This window comes from Solea senegalensis, linkage group LG19 (genome assembly GCF_019176455.1).
Source record: "Solea senegalensis isolate Sse05_10M linkage group LG19, IFAPA_SoseM_1, whole genome shotgun sequence".
Lineage (NCBI taxonomy): Eukaryota > Metazoa > Chordata > Actinopteri > Pleuronectiformes > Soleidae > Solea > Solea senegalensis.
The window spans coordinates 13,062,119-13,075,103 of NC_058038.1; the positions used below are offsets into that span (position 1 = coordinate 13,062,119).

Here is a 12,985-nt window from a genome sequence, read left to right on the forward strand (position 1 = left end):
AACAATGAAATGATCTGCTCCGACCCACTGATGAAGAAGGAGGAGGAGGGATTCTTTAGCTTGGGGTAAATCTCCCTGGGTTTGAGGACAGTCAGGTTGCTTCTTGCACTCTGAATCACAAAGCTGAAAGAGAGTGTTGGTGGCTCACTGGCACAGAGAGACAGAGATTTGCACCGAAAATCGTCACCTGAAGCACAGTGAGTACAAAGTTTTGTTTTTGCAAATGCCTGTGTACTGCAGTGTTTATGTGATGATTGCTAGTAATCTTGTGTGTAATTGTGCCTTTGAGCGTCCCACTTTTTGAAGGAGATGCAAAATGCAAGAAAAATAAATAGGATATTCTGCTCTCTTTTTGCGTCTTCCTCGAAGATGCAATAACTTTCTAAATGAATTGCTTTTATTTTGTGAAATCTTGGACCACCAGTCAATCCCCATATGGTGAGATAAATTGTAGAGTTATGTCTTTGTTTAGTGTGGTTGTATCTTATGTTAAATCGGTATAGCCTGATTGATAAAAAGGTACAACTCATCCCCCAAGTGTCACGCTGTGTTGATAGTAATGATGAATGATGGCACTTTTCACACTATTTTCACACTGTTATCAGACTGCAGGAAACACCTGCACCAGTTTCATTTATTGTCACTCTGCATGTCTTTGTGTATGTATGTGTGTGTGTGTGTGTGTGTGTGTGTGTGTGTCCCTCAGGCAGCCACAGAGGGGCATGGCATTTGCAGGGATGCTGAGTGAGGAGGACATCAAGGCTGCGGTCCAGGCTTGTCAAGGTGAGTAAAGACAACACGTACTCGGGGACACTCGGGACACCCTCGCTACGAGAATGTAATCATTACCCATAAGAACACATCCTTTGCAGTAAGTGAATTTACTACATATCCTCCCACATATTAGAGACAGAGAGCAACACACGTAGTGTTAAACCCACTCCCACAGGGAACAGCTATGTTGTGTAGTTCTCAGTGGGGACAGGGAGCCTGCAGGTAACCTGGCAGCCATGTGGCAGGAGGGTAGTTACCACCCAGATACCGGTGTGTTTATGTAGAGTATTCACACAGAGAAGAACTAATCACACAAGGAATACAGCCTTTACTTCCCTTAGCACTTAATTATTTGTCTTGAGCAATTATATCTGCATGACAAGGCAGAAACACCTCAACCACAATGAAAATCAAATGTCAGCGCTTATATGCACTTTATTCAAGAACATTCACATGTTAGCAATCTTTTCGGCAAAACACTGTAGCGTTCAAATTTCTTCTTTTTTGAACTGAATGAAATAGCAGACAAATCACAATGTTTGATTCCCTTCCCTTGTTTTCATATATATTTTTTAACATGCATGTAGAAGGCTATTTTCTCATACAGTGGGTGCAATACATTTGTTTACTGAAAGTCATGACTGAAATTCCACTCCAAACAGATTGATAGGTGAAGAGCTTTTGACATTTCAGTTTATCTTAGAGCCATGGGCAGTATTCAGTGTGTTTTGACTGTTTGACTGGCACAATGACATAAAGGACAATGATGCACTACAGGGTCTATACTGATAAATGTCACCGAAACAAGAACAAAAGTCAAAGTCATGTGAGCGAGAAAAATAAATGGGACGCCTCTATTCAGCGTCACAACATTCTTGCTTGCTTTCTTGTCATTCTGTGTTTCGTCTGTCTGTCTTTCTCTCTTTCTCTTCCTTTGTAGCTCCAGGCACATTCAAATTCAGGTCCTTCTTTGCACAAGTGGGACTCACCGGCTCATCTGAGGCGGATAGAAAGAAAGTCTTTAAAGTCCTGGACCAAGACAAGAGTGGATACATTGAGGAAGAGGAGCTAAAGTAGGGATGGCTATGTGTGTGTGTGTGTGTGTCTTTTTTGTAACTCCCTTGTGTTGCTCATCAAGCAAATTTGGTGAATAGAGCGTGTTGTCAATGAATGAAGGCCTGTGAACTAGTTAAATCATCTCAAAAAGGACAAGCAGCGACAGCAATGTGAAACTATGATGTTTATTTTATATATTTCACTTACTGCTGATTTTCTAAAAATGTATTTATTTACTTTTCTCTACCCATCAGACTTTTCCTTCAGAATTTCTCTCCAGGGACAAGGGAGCTGACTGTGGCTGAGACCAAGACTCTTTTGGCTGCAGGCGATAAGGATGGTGATGGCAAGATTGGGATGGAAGGTGAGTGGAAGTTAAGCATCTGAAAAAGCTGATGTCAGCTGAGGAAAAGGGGCAAAAGGAACTGTCCACCACATGGTGCTGAAAGTGCACTGGATAAAAAAACAAAAACAAAACGATATAACTATGCCTTCAAATACAGAAGTAAATTGTTTTGGGTTCTTTTATCATCTTCTACCAACCATACTCCAACATACTAGTGACATCTTGCCTGAAAAAAATAAATCCACTTTTTTATCCTCCTCACAGAATTCTGCGATCTCCTGAAATTCAGAGAATGACCACATGTGGCGACAGCTGGCTTTCCTTATGTTGAAGAATGACGTTTTTTAATGGAAATCCCGACATTGCAGACGGTGTGATGTAAAGAACCTCAGATATAATGTAATGTAATGTCGGCTGTTTCCCTTGTTGATGTGATACAGTGATGCACAATATGTTTGGCAGACATAAAGATGGACGTAAAATGTGTTTGTATTTCAAGTATGTGGTATGAATTATTAATAAATGTGTTTATTACTGTCTGTTTACGTTGTCCCACTGTAATGGAAAATACATAATAAGAGTGCCCATAGATTGTCAATGACAGTGTACCGTAGATGTTCACAGTTTCAATTTCAACTGAAATCTGATAATTATAACTGTTTAATAGTAACTGTTTCTGCTGTTCGAGATGACTCGCACCACAAGAAGGAAGCTTGCGCATGACACTGTTCAAGTCAGCTGTTCACTAATATCCACATGACACTCATGGACAGAGCACAATGGAGCTGAAGAAACATCATTTTGAGTCAGTGCTACAGAGCAGTTTATGTATTTAAATCGCAGCAATGGGAAAATAAAATTGACCAATTTAAGTCGTTGCTTAAACAGATGACATTATTTTTTTCAAATGACCTCCTTAGGAGACCACACATGTGGCTTCCCCCGAAAAATTCCTCATGTCTCTCTCACTACTACCACTGCCTTCTGCTGGGCAGAATTCAAATTCCTGTGGACTGAGCTGAAACATCCCCCTGTGAATTATGAGAAATAGTCAAGAGACACTGAGATGAGTGTAAGTGGTGACTGATGATTAAGACTAAATGGACCAAATCATTAAAAGACAGGGTCTTCATGCAGTAAATGAATTCATAAATAGGTCTGAATGGGCTGCAGACACACACATTCATTAGCTGCATATTCCAAAATGTCATCATTGGTTCAGTTATAAATGTAGGAGAAACTGAGCAATAGTTAGCACCGGGGTATAAATGAGTTGTCAATACACACCTCACACACTGTGCTAATTTGTTCACGTGTTCACACGCAGAAGAACACGGCACAGAAGAAATATTCTGAATGATTGGTTCATGATAAGACAGGGTCGTGGTGAAGAGAGGCCCCAAAGTATTTGTTACACCTTCGCCTTTCCCCCCACATATGGAGTTCAGATGAACCATGTGGAGATACTGTATAGTGTGGCCTATAGCAAAAGGGTTTCAATCATCTGGGGCCATCTCAGCATCTCAGTTGCAACCCCAATCCCCCGGTTTAAGAATAGAAATCCTGACTCCCAGATTTTTATCATGATCTCGTGATATAACTGAAAATATGCACTAAATTGGAAATAACAGGTCAATCGAATAATGTACGCTCATCTCCGAGGATTTGTACCATAGACAAGGTTATCAAACATTGCAGGTAAAACATATAACCACACATTAATTGATCATTATTGTAATCATTAGTCCTTCCACAAATGTGTACATATTGTGAGCTCTAACGACATTTAAACATTAAATATTTCTCCCTAATGAAGAAAGTGGCCAGCATCAGAGCAGAACAGATGATGCATGTGGCAATTTGCAACATTAAACAAATCGTCATTGACAAACAGATGAGGGGAGGGCGACGCATTACTTGAGTGCAACGTGTCCCGTGAAGTTGGTGAGTTGGTGAACGCGCTCAGGTTTCCACACGTCTTGCTATAGGCCTCACACATGGTAGCATCCTCATTTGTTCGCCTAAAAATAGGTCGAGACGACTGGGCAAATTTTTTCGAAACCCTTGCATCCTGGCACCCGATACTGAGACGCAAAGCTCTGTAAATGGTGTTGCTCCTGCATATATAAGGGAGAGGGTCAGGGGCTTTAGGCAGTCACTCGTGTCTTCCTTGGTTTTCACTCTCGCCTCAACAGCAACCCAAAGGTGAGTGGGAAGTGGCGTCCCGCACAGACTACACTCAGTCTTCCGGCTGATTGCACTGGGAGGATAGGGATTCAGACGAGGAGATCCGCTGGACTATAAATCGTCATAGGCGAAAAGTCTACACTCGGACCTCAGGACGATTCAAACAGAGGAGGCCAAATGTGGCCATTTCAATGGAGCAACGTCTCTGGATGATAAACGCGTTAATTAATTTGACCTCTTGATTGGATGAATCTGTATCACTGCGTCTCCGCAGCTGCGCTCTTTACTATTTGGTCAGCGGGAGAATCATCTCTTTAGAGGCAGAGGTTCAGACTTGCGCTGTGGCTTTCCAGTGCAGTTTCAATTATGACTATAGTTTTATTTCCTTGTGGAAGTAGCAAACGCTAGTCCTGGATGTTAGTGTCTGACAGATGATGCCTTAGGATTTCAGACCTCAGGCATTTTCACTACATGAAACACTAAAGCCATGTTTTCTTGGCCCTGGGCCTTTGTGCATCTCCATGTTATCAGTTGTATTTACATTATTTGAGTTGAAAGATATTTGCAATGTAAAATATATATATATATGTATATATATATATATATATATATATATATCACTGTATAGAATTCCTGATGTTCACATACTAACCGTGACAATCTCATGTCATCTCTCTCCTCTCAGATATAAAAATGGTGTTCGGCAACCTCAACGAAGGTGAAGTGAAATGCGCCCTGGACGCATGCTCAGGTGAGCTTCACTGTCTTTGCACTGCACTCATTTCCTGCATCATTACAACGACTGACTCACTCAAGTCTGAATATTGTGCCAACAATGTCAAAATGTGTGTTCCAGCTGCTGACTCCTTCAACTACAAGAACTTCTTCAAGTCATGCGGCCTGGCCAGCAAGTCCTCAGATGATGTCAAGAAGGCCTTTGCCATCATTGACCAGGACAACAGTGGCTTCATTGAGGAGGAGGAGCTGAAGTAAGACACACTCAGAGCTGACACTTCAGTGGCCCAAAATATTCACCAGATATTGTATTACTGTGGCATGTTTGAGTCAGGCCTTAGTCAGTCTGAAAACAGGGTCCCCCACGTGTTCAAGTATTACCTTAGCCTGGCTATAACATGTGGGTCATAAGGTCAGACAGAACCTGCACATTTAATATCGAATGGACAGCCTGGGTGGGTGGACATCTAACATAGAGATTGTTCTAAATAAAAATCACTCTACTTCATGATTTAATGAATTCTGCTTCTCCACTTGTCAGGCTGTTCCTGCAGAACTTCTGCCCCAGTGCCAGAGCCCTCACCGACAAGGAGACCAAGGCTTTCCTTGCCGCTGGTGACAGTGATGGTGATGGCAAGATCGGAGTCGATGGTAAGACTTTGTGAAGCAGTTCACAATTCGCCTAGCTCATTTAACACACAATCATCCAAGTAAAATTTTATTTAATTATAAATCTTAACATCCATTCACATACAGTTGATTGATCCAGACTTCAGACTCATGTACTTCAGATACATTTTTTTCCCCACTAATAGCATTTTTTTTTTTTTCTACTTTCACAGAGTTTGCTGCCCTTGTTAAGGCATAAATTTCCATTGACCAAGATCAACCTCTTTTCATGGAACTGCAAACACCTTGCAAGATTCAGTAATCATCAGCTGAAAGAATATTTTTTTATACCTTATTTATGAGTTGCCTGCAGACTGTTTCTCAACATGGAACACATATTTTACTGTTTATGCTGTGATATGTTTGAAAAATGACTTGTGCAAATTGTACAGTACCATCTGCACTTCTGAGGAAGAGTGAAAAACCAGGAATAAATACTCTTTTGGTGTAAAGTCATCCTCTTCAGGTCAGTTGTCTTTGATTTGGTCAACAATCGACTGCTTTGACTCCAACTACTGCATGTCAACACAAGGGCTGAGGATGAGGTGGTGCTAATGGTTTCTGAATAGGTGCTGAGAGGCAGCTGAACTGACTTGGCCAACACTTGGTTTGACAATTAGCTAATGAGAAGGAGAGTGGGACTGGACTCAGTCCAGGGACACAGTGGGAATGGCCTCAGGGCTTGGCTGGGATAGTTCCTGGATTCAGGAAGGCTTGCAATGGATAGCTGTCACACACAGTATAATTAGCTGCTCCAAGGTCTTTTTCGACACCAACTGCTGCATAGTCAATTAGTTGATGTGCTGTGGCAACAGGAGGGCTATTAACAGCTACCATTGAATCAGCAGGACCTCTGTGCTGGTTACAAAAATGCAAATGGTTACTACTTCTAAAAACGTTATTGAAACATGCCTTGCAGTGTTGTGCCACATTTCAATTGACAAATAACATAGAACAGCTCAATTCAGCGAGGATAATGTTGCCTCCACTGCCTCCTTCTGACATATTCCACTTCTTTTCCTTTACTAAAGACAAAAGGGCTTTTTTCAAAAGTGACATTTTCACATGTCACAGAGGGCAAACGGTTTTTGATCACATCAACAAAATCTACTATTATATCAATCTCAATCTAAATTTCACTGTCCTAAGTCAAATGCCAAAGTGACAAGGTTATGAGTGCCAGAAACATGTAAACCAAGTGCTGCCACCTACTGGACAGAGCTGCTCTTAGCATGGAGCTGACAAAACTGGGACATTAGAAAATATCTGCCAGTCAGCATGGACGAAAAACAAGAAATGGTACACGGAGCTAAAAACCAAACAAAAAAACGGGTTATGCAAGAGTTTCAATACCCTTGAATAGAAAATGAATAGAAATTATAAATAAACTCTCAGAATATGTTCCACAACCAGTCAAATGAGGCAGTTTTCAAATGCATTGCATAGAAAGACTCGCAGCCTAAATTTAACCAACTGCATTATTGCACCAATTACACAGGTAATTTACTTGAGCATGGCTAAAAAGCAAAAAAAAAAAAATTCACATTTCTTAACCTTGAAACCACAAAACAAAAAAACTACATAGATAGATAATTATATTAATTGACTTTCTTCCCCAAAGCAAAAGGAGAAGAGTGGAAAGTAAATGCATGATATAAAGAGGCAGGGCCCTTCAAATGAAACAATGTTACACAGAAAAGTGGGAAAACAGTCAATAATGCCACTTACGCCAGTTTCTAGCAAATGCATCAGTGTCTGACGTGGCTGTGTGTTGCCAGCAGAACCTCCAAATCGTCTCCCTCAGCAGTGCACAGGCCTATTCTTAGCATTGGGGCATATTGAAGACTTCTTCAAACGCACCTTTTAAGCGTCTTCATTTGTGAAACCTAAAATAGAAAATTTCACCACCGCCCTCCTCCTCCTGCTGCTGCTGCCGCCGCTGCTGCTGCCTGGGTGTCAGTTATCTTATGCCTCAGATTTCGATGGAGTGAAACTATAAAAGGTCACCGGGAGCACCGGGAAGATCACTGCAGTCGACTCGACCCTTGTCTGTATCATCTGTAGCCTGCAAAGCAACCACACCAGAGGTGAGTTTGAATGAAAGCGAGCAGAGACAGATACCCGGGATCCATGCAGACACCTGCATGGAGCTGCAGCACCCAGGCTGCATGAGAGATCAGTAATGATAAAAAAAATGACCTTAAAGGACTTCGCATTGAGATTTTTTTTTTCTTTCATGAAGACATGGATTACTGGTTCTATCTGCCGGCATCTGTAGTTGTTGAAGGGAAGGCTTGTCAATCTCAGCCTCTCGCGTTGGAGAACTGGAATTGGAAACATTTAACCTTCAGAAAGAAAAGGATTTAATGATTTGCCATTTGAAATGTCTCTACTTTTACTTTTATTACATATATACTGGCAATGGAGTTTTGTCAATAGTCCACTAAAGTTCCTTGATGCCACATGGCCCCGTAGCGATTATTTAGTCAAATATTCTACTTCACAAGTTTTTTACGGCTTGTATTTCATTTTTTGCAGCTCAAAATGCCACTCACTGATATACTGGAACAGGGTAAAATCACTGCAGCCCTGGAAGAGTGCAAAAGTGAGTCCTCTAGTGTGACAACACGAAATCACCAGCAGCCGCAGGTTTCAGGATGTTTTCTTAACGCACTGCTTCTTGCTTTCAGATGCTGACTCTTTCCACCACAAGCAGTTCTTCAAGACTTGCGGTCTGACCGGAAAGAGTCATGCTGATGTGAAGAAGGTCTTCGACATCATTGACCAGGACCGGAGTGGTTTCGTTGAGGAGGACGAGCTGAAGTAGGACACACACACACACACACACACACACACACACACACACACACACACAAAAAGTTCACTCACTTAACTACCACTTTGTGCCTTTAACCAAGTTCCTCATAAATGCCTCATTAGTTCACCCTAGTGAAGTATTGTTTTTAGTGGCTTCCGCACCTGCACTTGCCAATAAGACCAACAGAGGCCGCCAGAGGCTTGTTGCGTGAACGGGGGGGGGTGAAGTCTGCCATCTTTGATTGCCTTGTTAGGACAAGGCTTTGATGCACATGAGGGCTACTGGTCCTGGCAAGGTCATTATGAGGTCATTAGAGGTCCCAAATTCTACACAGCAGCACCTACTTTCAGTTTTTCATGTTTTTGTCTGCAAGGACACTGAATCACATATACAGTATCAGAGTGCATGGGCTTGACTGGAAGTATCATTTGAGACAACGGGGTCAAACAATCTTTAACCAGTGTTATGTTTTACAATGACTTTCTATTTTTCCCTCGATAGTCAGCGGGCCAATGAGCTTGTATAGTCTCTGTGGGACATCCATTAAAAGGAGTTTGTTATGAAAATGTGGCTTTTTTTTTTTGACGTCTTCTTAGAAGATAACACTTCTCTCAAAATCTGTGAAATAACCAGCGCCTCCGCGTGTCCGCAGGCTGTTCCTGCAGAACTTCAAGAAAGATGCACGTGCACTCACCGACAAGGAGACCAAGGAGTTCCTCAAGGCCGGCGACACCGACAATGACGGCAAGATCGGCGAGTCTGGTATGGATCGACTCATCAACTTTTTTTTTAATCCTGTATAGACTTAATTGGGATATTTGTGTTAGGACATATCAACTGTGTGCTTTCTTCCGTCTCCCTGCAGAGTTCGCTGACTTGGTTAAATGAACTGGCAATTGACCAAGAACGTCTGCTGATGGAACAACAAAGCCCACGTCGACCTCCCCCTTTTCATCCAAATATGAATAATTTTTATACATTTGCTTAAGAGACCTTTCCTCCTATGCAACACACTGTCCAAAATGATGAATGTCGCTCGGTTGTGTTCATGTCTTAAATATGAATTTTGCTTACTGTAAAATTTATGATGCACTTTCCAGGAACAACAGTAAAAAAAGAATAAATATTCTTTTGCTACGGTCTTATTGGGCTTTTATTCTTCCTACGTGTTCCGTGTCTCTTTTCAAACTCGCACACATGGCCATAAAGCATAATAAGCATAAAGCATGTAAGGGTCAAGCAAAAATTTAAGAAAATATAACTTACCCCCCGCGACCCTCATGTGGAGGATAGAGCGGTAGAAGATGGATGAAGAATTGTAATTGTACAAATAAATACAGTTGGAGTTGACTGCAATTTACAAATGAAAATCTCTCTCTGAGCTTGTCTGCTTTTAGACTTGCACAGAAATGACAAGAATGGCACCCTCTCAATTATCAATTAAAAGAAATATTACCTGACAAATATAACTAGCTTTTAATTCATTGCAGTAATCACACACTCGTGCAAAGAGTTAATAATTAACAGCAATTACTATATTGCAGAAAAGGGGCCATTATCTGATCAGAAAGGGCAGTTGGAGAGACACCTGGCATCTATCTATGTACGTCCATGCTGGACAGCTGCATCTCAATCCCCGTATGTGTGTGTGTGTGTGTGTGTGTGTGTGTTAGGTCATGCAGCTCCACCCTGCAGCCACTAGATGGTGGTAAATGCATGAGATGTTGGCTGAGTGGCTGAGACACACACTCAGAGGACACTAATGTTCTGTATGTGATTTCCATTACTTAAAAACAAAAGGTGACGTCTTTAAGGCCGAGACATCAGAAATGCATTTGTCTACATTTTTTTGGGAAAAACTAGATTACTAATTTGTGGTGCAGTTGTTTGATTAAAACGTACATGGGATTGCACTACATATGCATGATCACTCAAGCCCTGTTGATTCCATATAGAGCAGTGAAAGGAGGTGATACATATCACCTCAGGACCCACATGTGTCCGAGATAAGCTGGCAGAAAGGCTTAGGCCTCGACACCATCCGTATGAGCGACCAAGAGTGCAGGCCCGCACAGGACATTAGCAAATGTAAATGAATAAATGATTGGCCAGTAACTGTATAGTCTACAAGGTATCAACATGGCACATGACATCATGAACCGGGTGTGGGTAGACTCACAGCACAGCTCTCAATCTGATGTCCCCAGTTTCTTTTTCACACACAATCTACAGCTAGGGTTTCTCTTTTCCTGCTCAGGAGTCCACATGTACCATAACTCTCTTACTACTAGATAATCACACACTTGTTCAGAGGCTCTGTTAACAAGTTGGTTCCCGGGATAGAGTTCAGGAAACGTTGTCACTGACAAACCACCGGATGTACAAGCATTCATTTTAAAAATGGAGGAGACCAGGAAGCTGGCAAAGAGGTAAACAAATCGCTGTTGTGCATATCCTGTATCATCCAAAGTGTTCTTCATTACAGTATTTCCTGTCATTAAAACTTTCAAAGAAATCCTCCACACTCCAAGGCCATGAAATAATAATAATAATAAACTTTATTTTTATTGCACTTTTCCTAACAAGAATGCTTGACAGTCCAACCGAGCCCGATCAAATATTTTAAAAGAGAAGCCCAGCAGATCGCACAATGAGCAAGACCTCGAGAAATAAAACCCCAGCCAGAATCAAAGATGTGCAGCATCTGCCTCAGCCGGTTGGGGTGAAATGAAAATAGGGGGACAGCAGGACGACTCAACACGTCAACAATCAAACAACACATCACGGGAGAAGGGGAGAAAACACGAGAAAGAGGAGCATGAATCAACGCCAAAAGAACAAAACAATTCACTAATAAACTACAAACAACAAAGATAAAACAATACAACAATAAAACAGACAGTTAAACCAAAAAGGCTAACGATGGCAGCAGGTTTTTTTTTTAATTGCTTGTCTTTAGGCTGTTAACATAAGGTTTAAGATTGTCTTTACGCACATGTCGCGATATGATGGTGAACAAGGCTTCCGTTTCCTGTCATGCGCTGACGTCAGGTGACGCGTGCTGCGTGCGCGTAAAGTCATATTTCATGGTTGATTTTTGTCTTTAACGTGAGGAAACCTTCCATCGACGTTTAAATGCAAGCACAAATGAAAACATTCTAGATTCGCCGATGCCTGGATACTGTTTGCCTTGTACTCCATAAAGCGCATATCGGTTCCATGGTGTAATGGTTAGCACTCTGGACTCTGAATCCAGCGATCCGAGTTCAAATCTCGGTGGAACCTGAATTTTCTCTGAAGTTGTTCAACGAGAGTTTACATTAATGTTAATGTAAATATTTGTGTGATTGTGAAATAGCATGTCACTTTCTTAGATTCTTGGACCTTCAATTCACCTCCACTTTTAGAGAGAGCTACTCATTATTTTCTTGGTGTGTGACTGCACTGAACACTCTCAACGCCAAAAGCTGTTTGTCTGTCAAACTTGCCACAGCCGTCCTCAGAAAAGACTACAGAGCTGATCATTTTACTCCTGGACGAATGGACAAATGCAAGGTTCGGGACTCTGGCCCGACAATAAGGACCAAACGATCCTCCAGTGTCACCTTTGTCCTCTATGGCAGTGTTTACATTGCCCATGTGAATAATGCATCATCATCATCATGGAGAGAGGGTGACCTTGGGTCCCTTGATCAGCACATGACAAAGCGGCTGAGTGAGGCTTTCTGAAACACTGTCAGTGTGAGACGATGAGAAGCTTCTTATTTTTGGCACTTTTGGTTTTGTTCAGTGATCACCCGACCTCAGATTCTGGCAGAGGAAGAACGGTCCGGGGTGAACACATCTATTAGATGAAACACAGAATAGAATATAAAAGAATAGAATAGAATAGAATGAGATAATGTGTGTATAAAAAAGAAGGAAAAACACATGCTATGAAATAAATAATGAATGAATACATATTTTACTGTAACACATGGATTAAGTAGGAATTAGATTAGTAATTATATATATGTACATAGTGTATTTATTTATACTCATACCACATAACCCACATTTGTTTTACGCATTCTCTTTCTATCTGTATATACTGCCATATTTATTGTCATATCACTTCGTAAACTGTTTTTTCCCCACCTACTTATTCTTGTATATAATCTCATATCTATAGACCATATTTATACTTTTCATCATAACCCATATGTATATATTTGTGCCTATACCTCGCTGCTATGCATTTGGTTACCTTGTACGTGTGACGTGTGATGACAATAAAGTTGAATTTAATCGACTCTGATTGCACGACCCACTTTGAATGTATGGATGAGAGCATAATTGTCATGTAAGATGAGGATCGATCTTTATTTCAGATTGCTGCCTGAAAAGGAAACAGGGAGAAA

At 41.3% G+C, this 12,985-nt stretch overlaps 3 protein-coding genes and 1 non-coding gene across 4 annotated transcripts; all 4 read left to right on the plus strand.

Annotated features, from left to right (window-relative positions):
* The first annotated feature begins 97 nt into the window (after positions 1-97).
* Positions 98-3,048, plus strand: pvalb5 (parvalbumin 5). Its single transcript, XM_044050157.1, has 5 exons — positions 98-197; positions 707-783; positions 1,715-1,847; positions 2,085-2,194; positions 2,441-3,048. Exons 2-5 carry the CDS (start codon positions 723-725, stop codon positions 2,470-2,472), a joined length of 336 nt encoding a protein of 111 aa, XP_043906092.1. The 5' UTR covers positions 98-197; positions 707-722; the 3' UTR covers positions 2,473-3,048.
* A 1,251-nt stretch (positions 3,049-4,299) lies between these two features.
* LOC122784804 (parvalbumin beta 3-like) lies at positions 4,300-6,223 on the plus strand. Its single transcript, XM_044050159.1, has 5 exons — positions 4,300-4,381; positions 5,049-5,114; positions 5,220-5,352; positions 5,640-5,749; positions 5,941-6,223. The coding sequence occupies exons 2-5, from the start codon at positions 5,057-5,059 to the stop codon at positions 5,964-5,966; spliced, it is 327 nt and encodes a 108-aa protein (XP_043906094.1). The 5' UTR covers positions 4,300-4,381; positions 5,049-5,056; the 3' UTR covers positions 5,967-6,223.
* A 1,547-nt stretch (positions 6,224-7,770) lies between these two features.
* On the plus strand, positions 7,771-9,746 carry LOC122784803 (parvalbumin beta-like). Its single transcript, XM_044050158.1, has 5 exons — positions 7,771-7,854; positions 8,306-8,372; positions 8,458-8,590; positions 9,238-9,347; positions 9,451-9,746. Exons 2-5 carry the CDS (start codon positions 8,312-8,314, stop codon positions 9,471-9,473), a joined length of 327 nt encoding a protein of 108 aa, XP_043906093.1. The 5' UTR covers positions 7,771-7,854; positions 8,306-8,311; the 3' UTR covers positions 9,474-9,746.
* Positions 9,747-11,798: 2,052 nt separating this feature from the next.
* On the plus strand, positions 11,799-11,870 carry trnaq-cug. Its single transcript has one exon. It is a non-coding gene; the product is annotated as a tRNA-Gln (tRNA).
* Positions 11,871-12,985: the final 1,115 nt, after the last annotated feature.

Excerpts from the sequence above, each read along its gene's own strand:
- pvalb5 (XM_044050157.1), top strand. The coding sequence starts at position 723 with ATGGCATTTGCAGGGATGCTGAGTGAGGAGGACATCAAGGCTGCGGTC. Across the intron at positions 784-1,714 it reads TGCGGTCCAGGCTTGTCAAG|CTCCAGGCACATTCAAATTC; the intron begins GTGAGTAAAGAC and ends CTTCCTTTGTAG. Across the intron at positions 2,195-2,440 it reads TGGCAAGATTGGGATGGAAG|AATTCTGCGATCTCCTGAAA; the intron begins GTGAGTGGAAGT and ends TCCTCCTCACAG.
- LOC122784804 (XM_044050159.1), top strand. The coding sequence starts at position 5,057 with ATGGTGTTCGGCAACCTCAACGAAGGTGAAGTGAAATGCGCCCTGGAC. Across the intron at positions 5,115-5,219 it reads CGCCCTGGACGCATGCTCAG|CTGCTGACTCCTTCAACTAC; the intron begins GTGAGCTTCACT and ends TGTGTGTTCCAG. Across the intron at positions 5,353-5,639 it reads ATTGAGGAGGAGGAGCTGAA|GCTGTTCCTGCAGAACTTCT; the intron begins GTAAGACACACT and ends TCCACTTGTCAG.
- LOC122784803 (XM_044050158.1), top strand. The coding sequence starts at position 8,312 with ATGCCACTCACTGATATACTGGAACAGGGTAAAATCACTGCAGCCCTG. Across the intron at positions 8,591-9,237 it reads GTTGAGGAGGACGAGCTGAA|GCTGTTCCTGCAGAACTTCA; the intron begins GTAGGACACACA and ends GCGTGTCCGCAG. Across the intron at positions 9,348-9,450 it reads CGGCAAGATCGGCGAGTCTG|AGTTCGCTGACTTGGTTAAA; the intron begins GTATGGATCGAC and ends GTCTCCCTGCAG.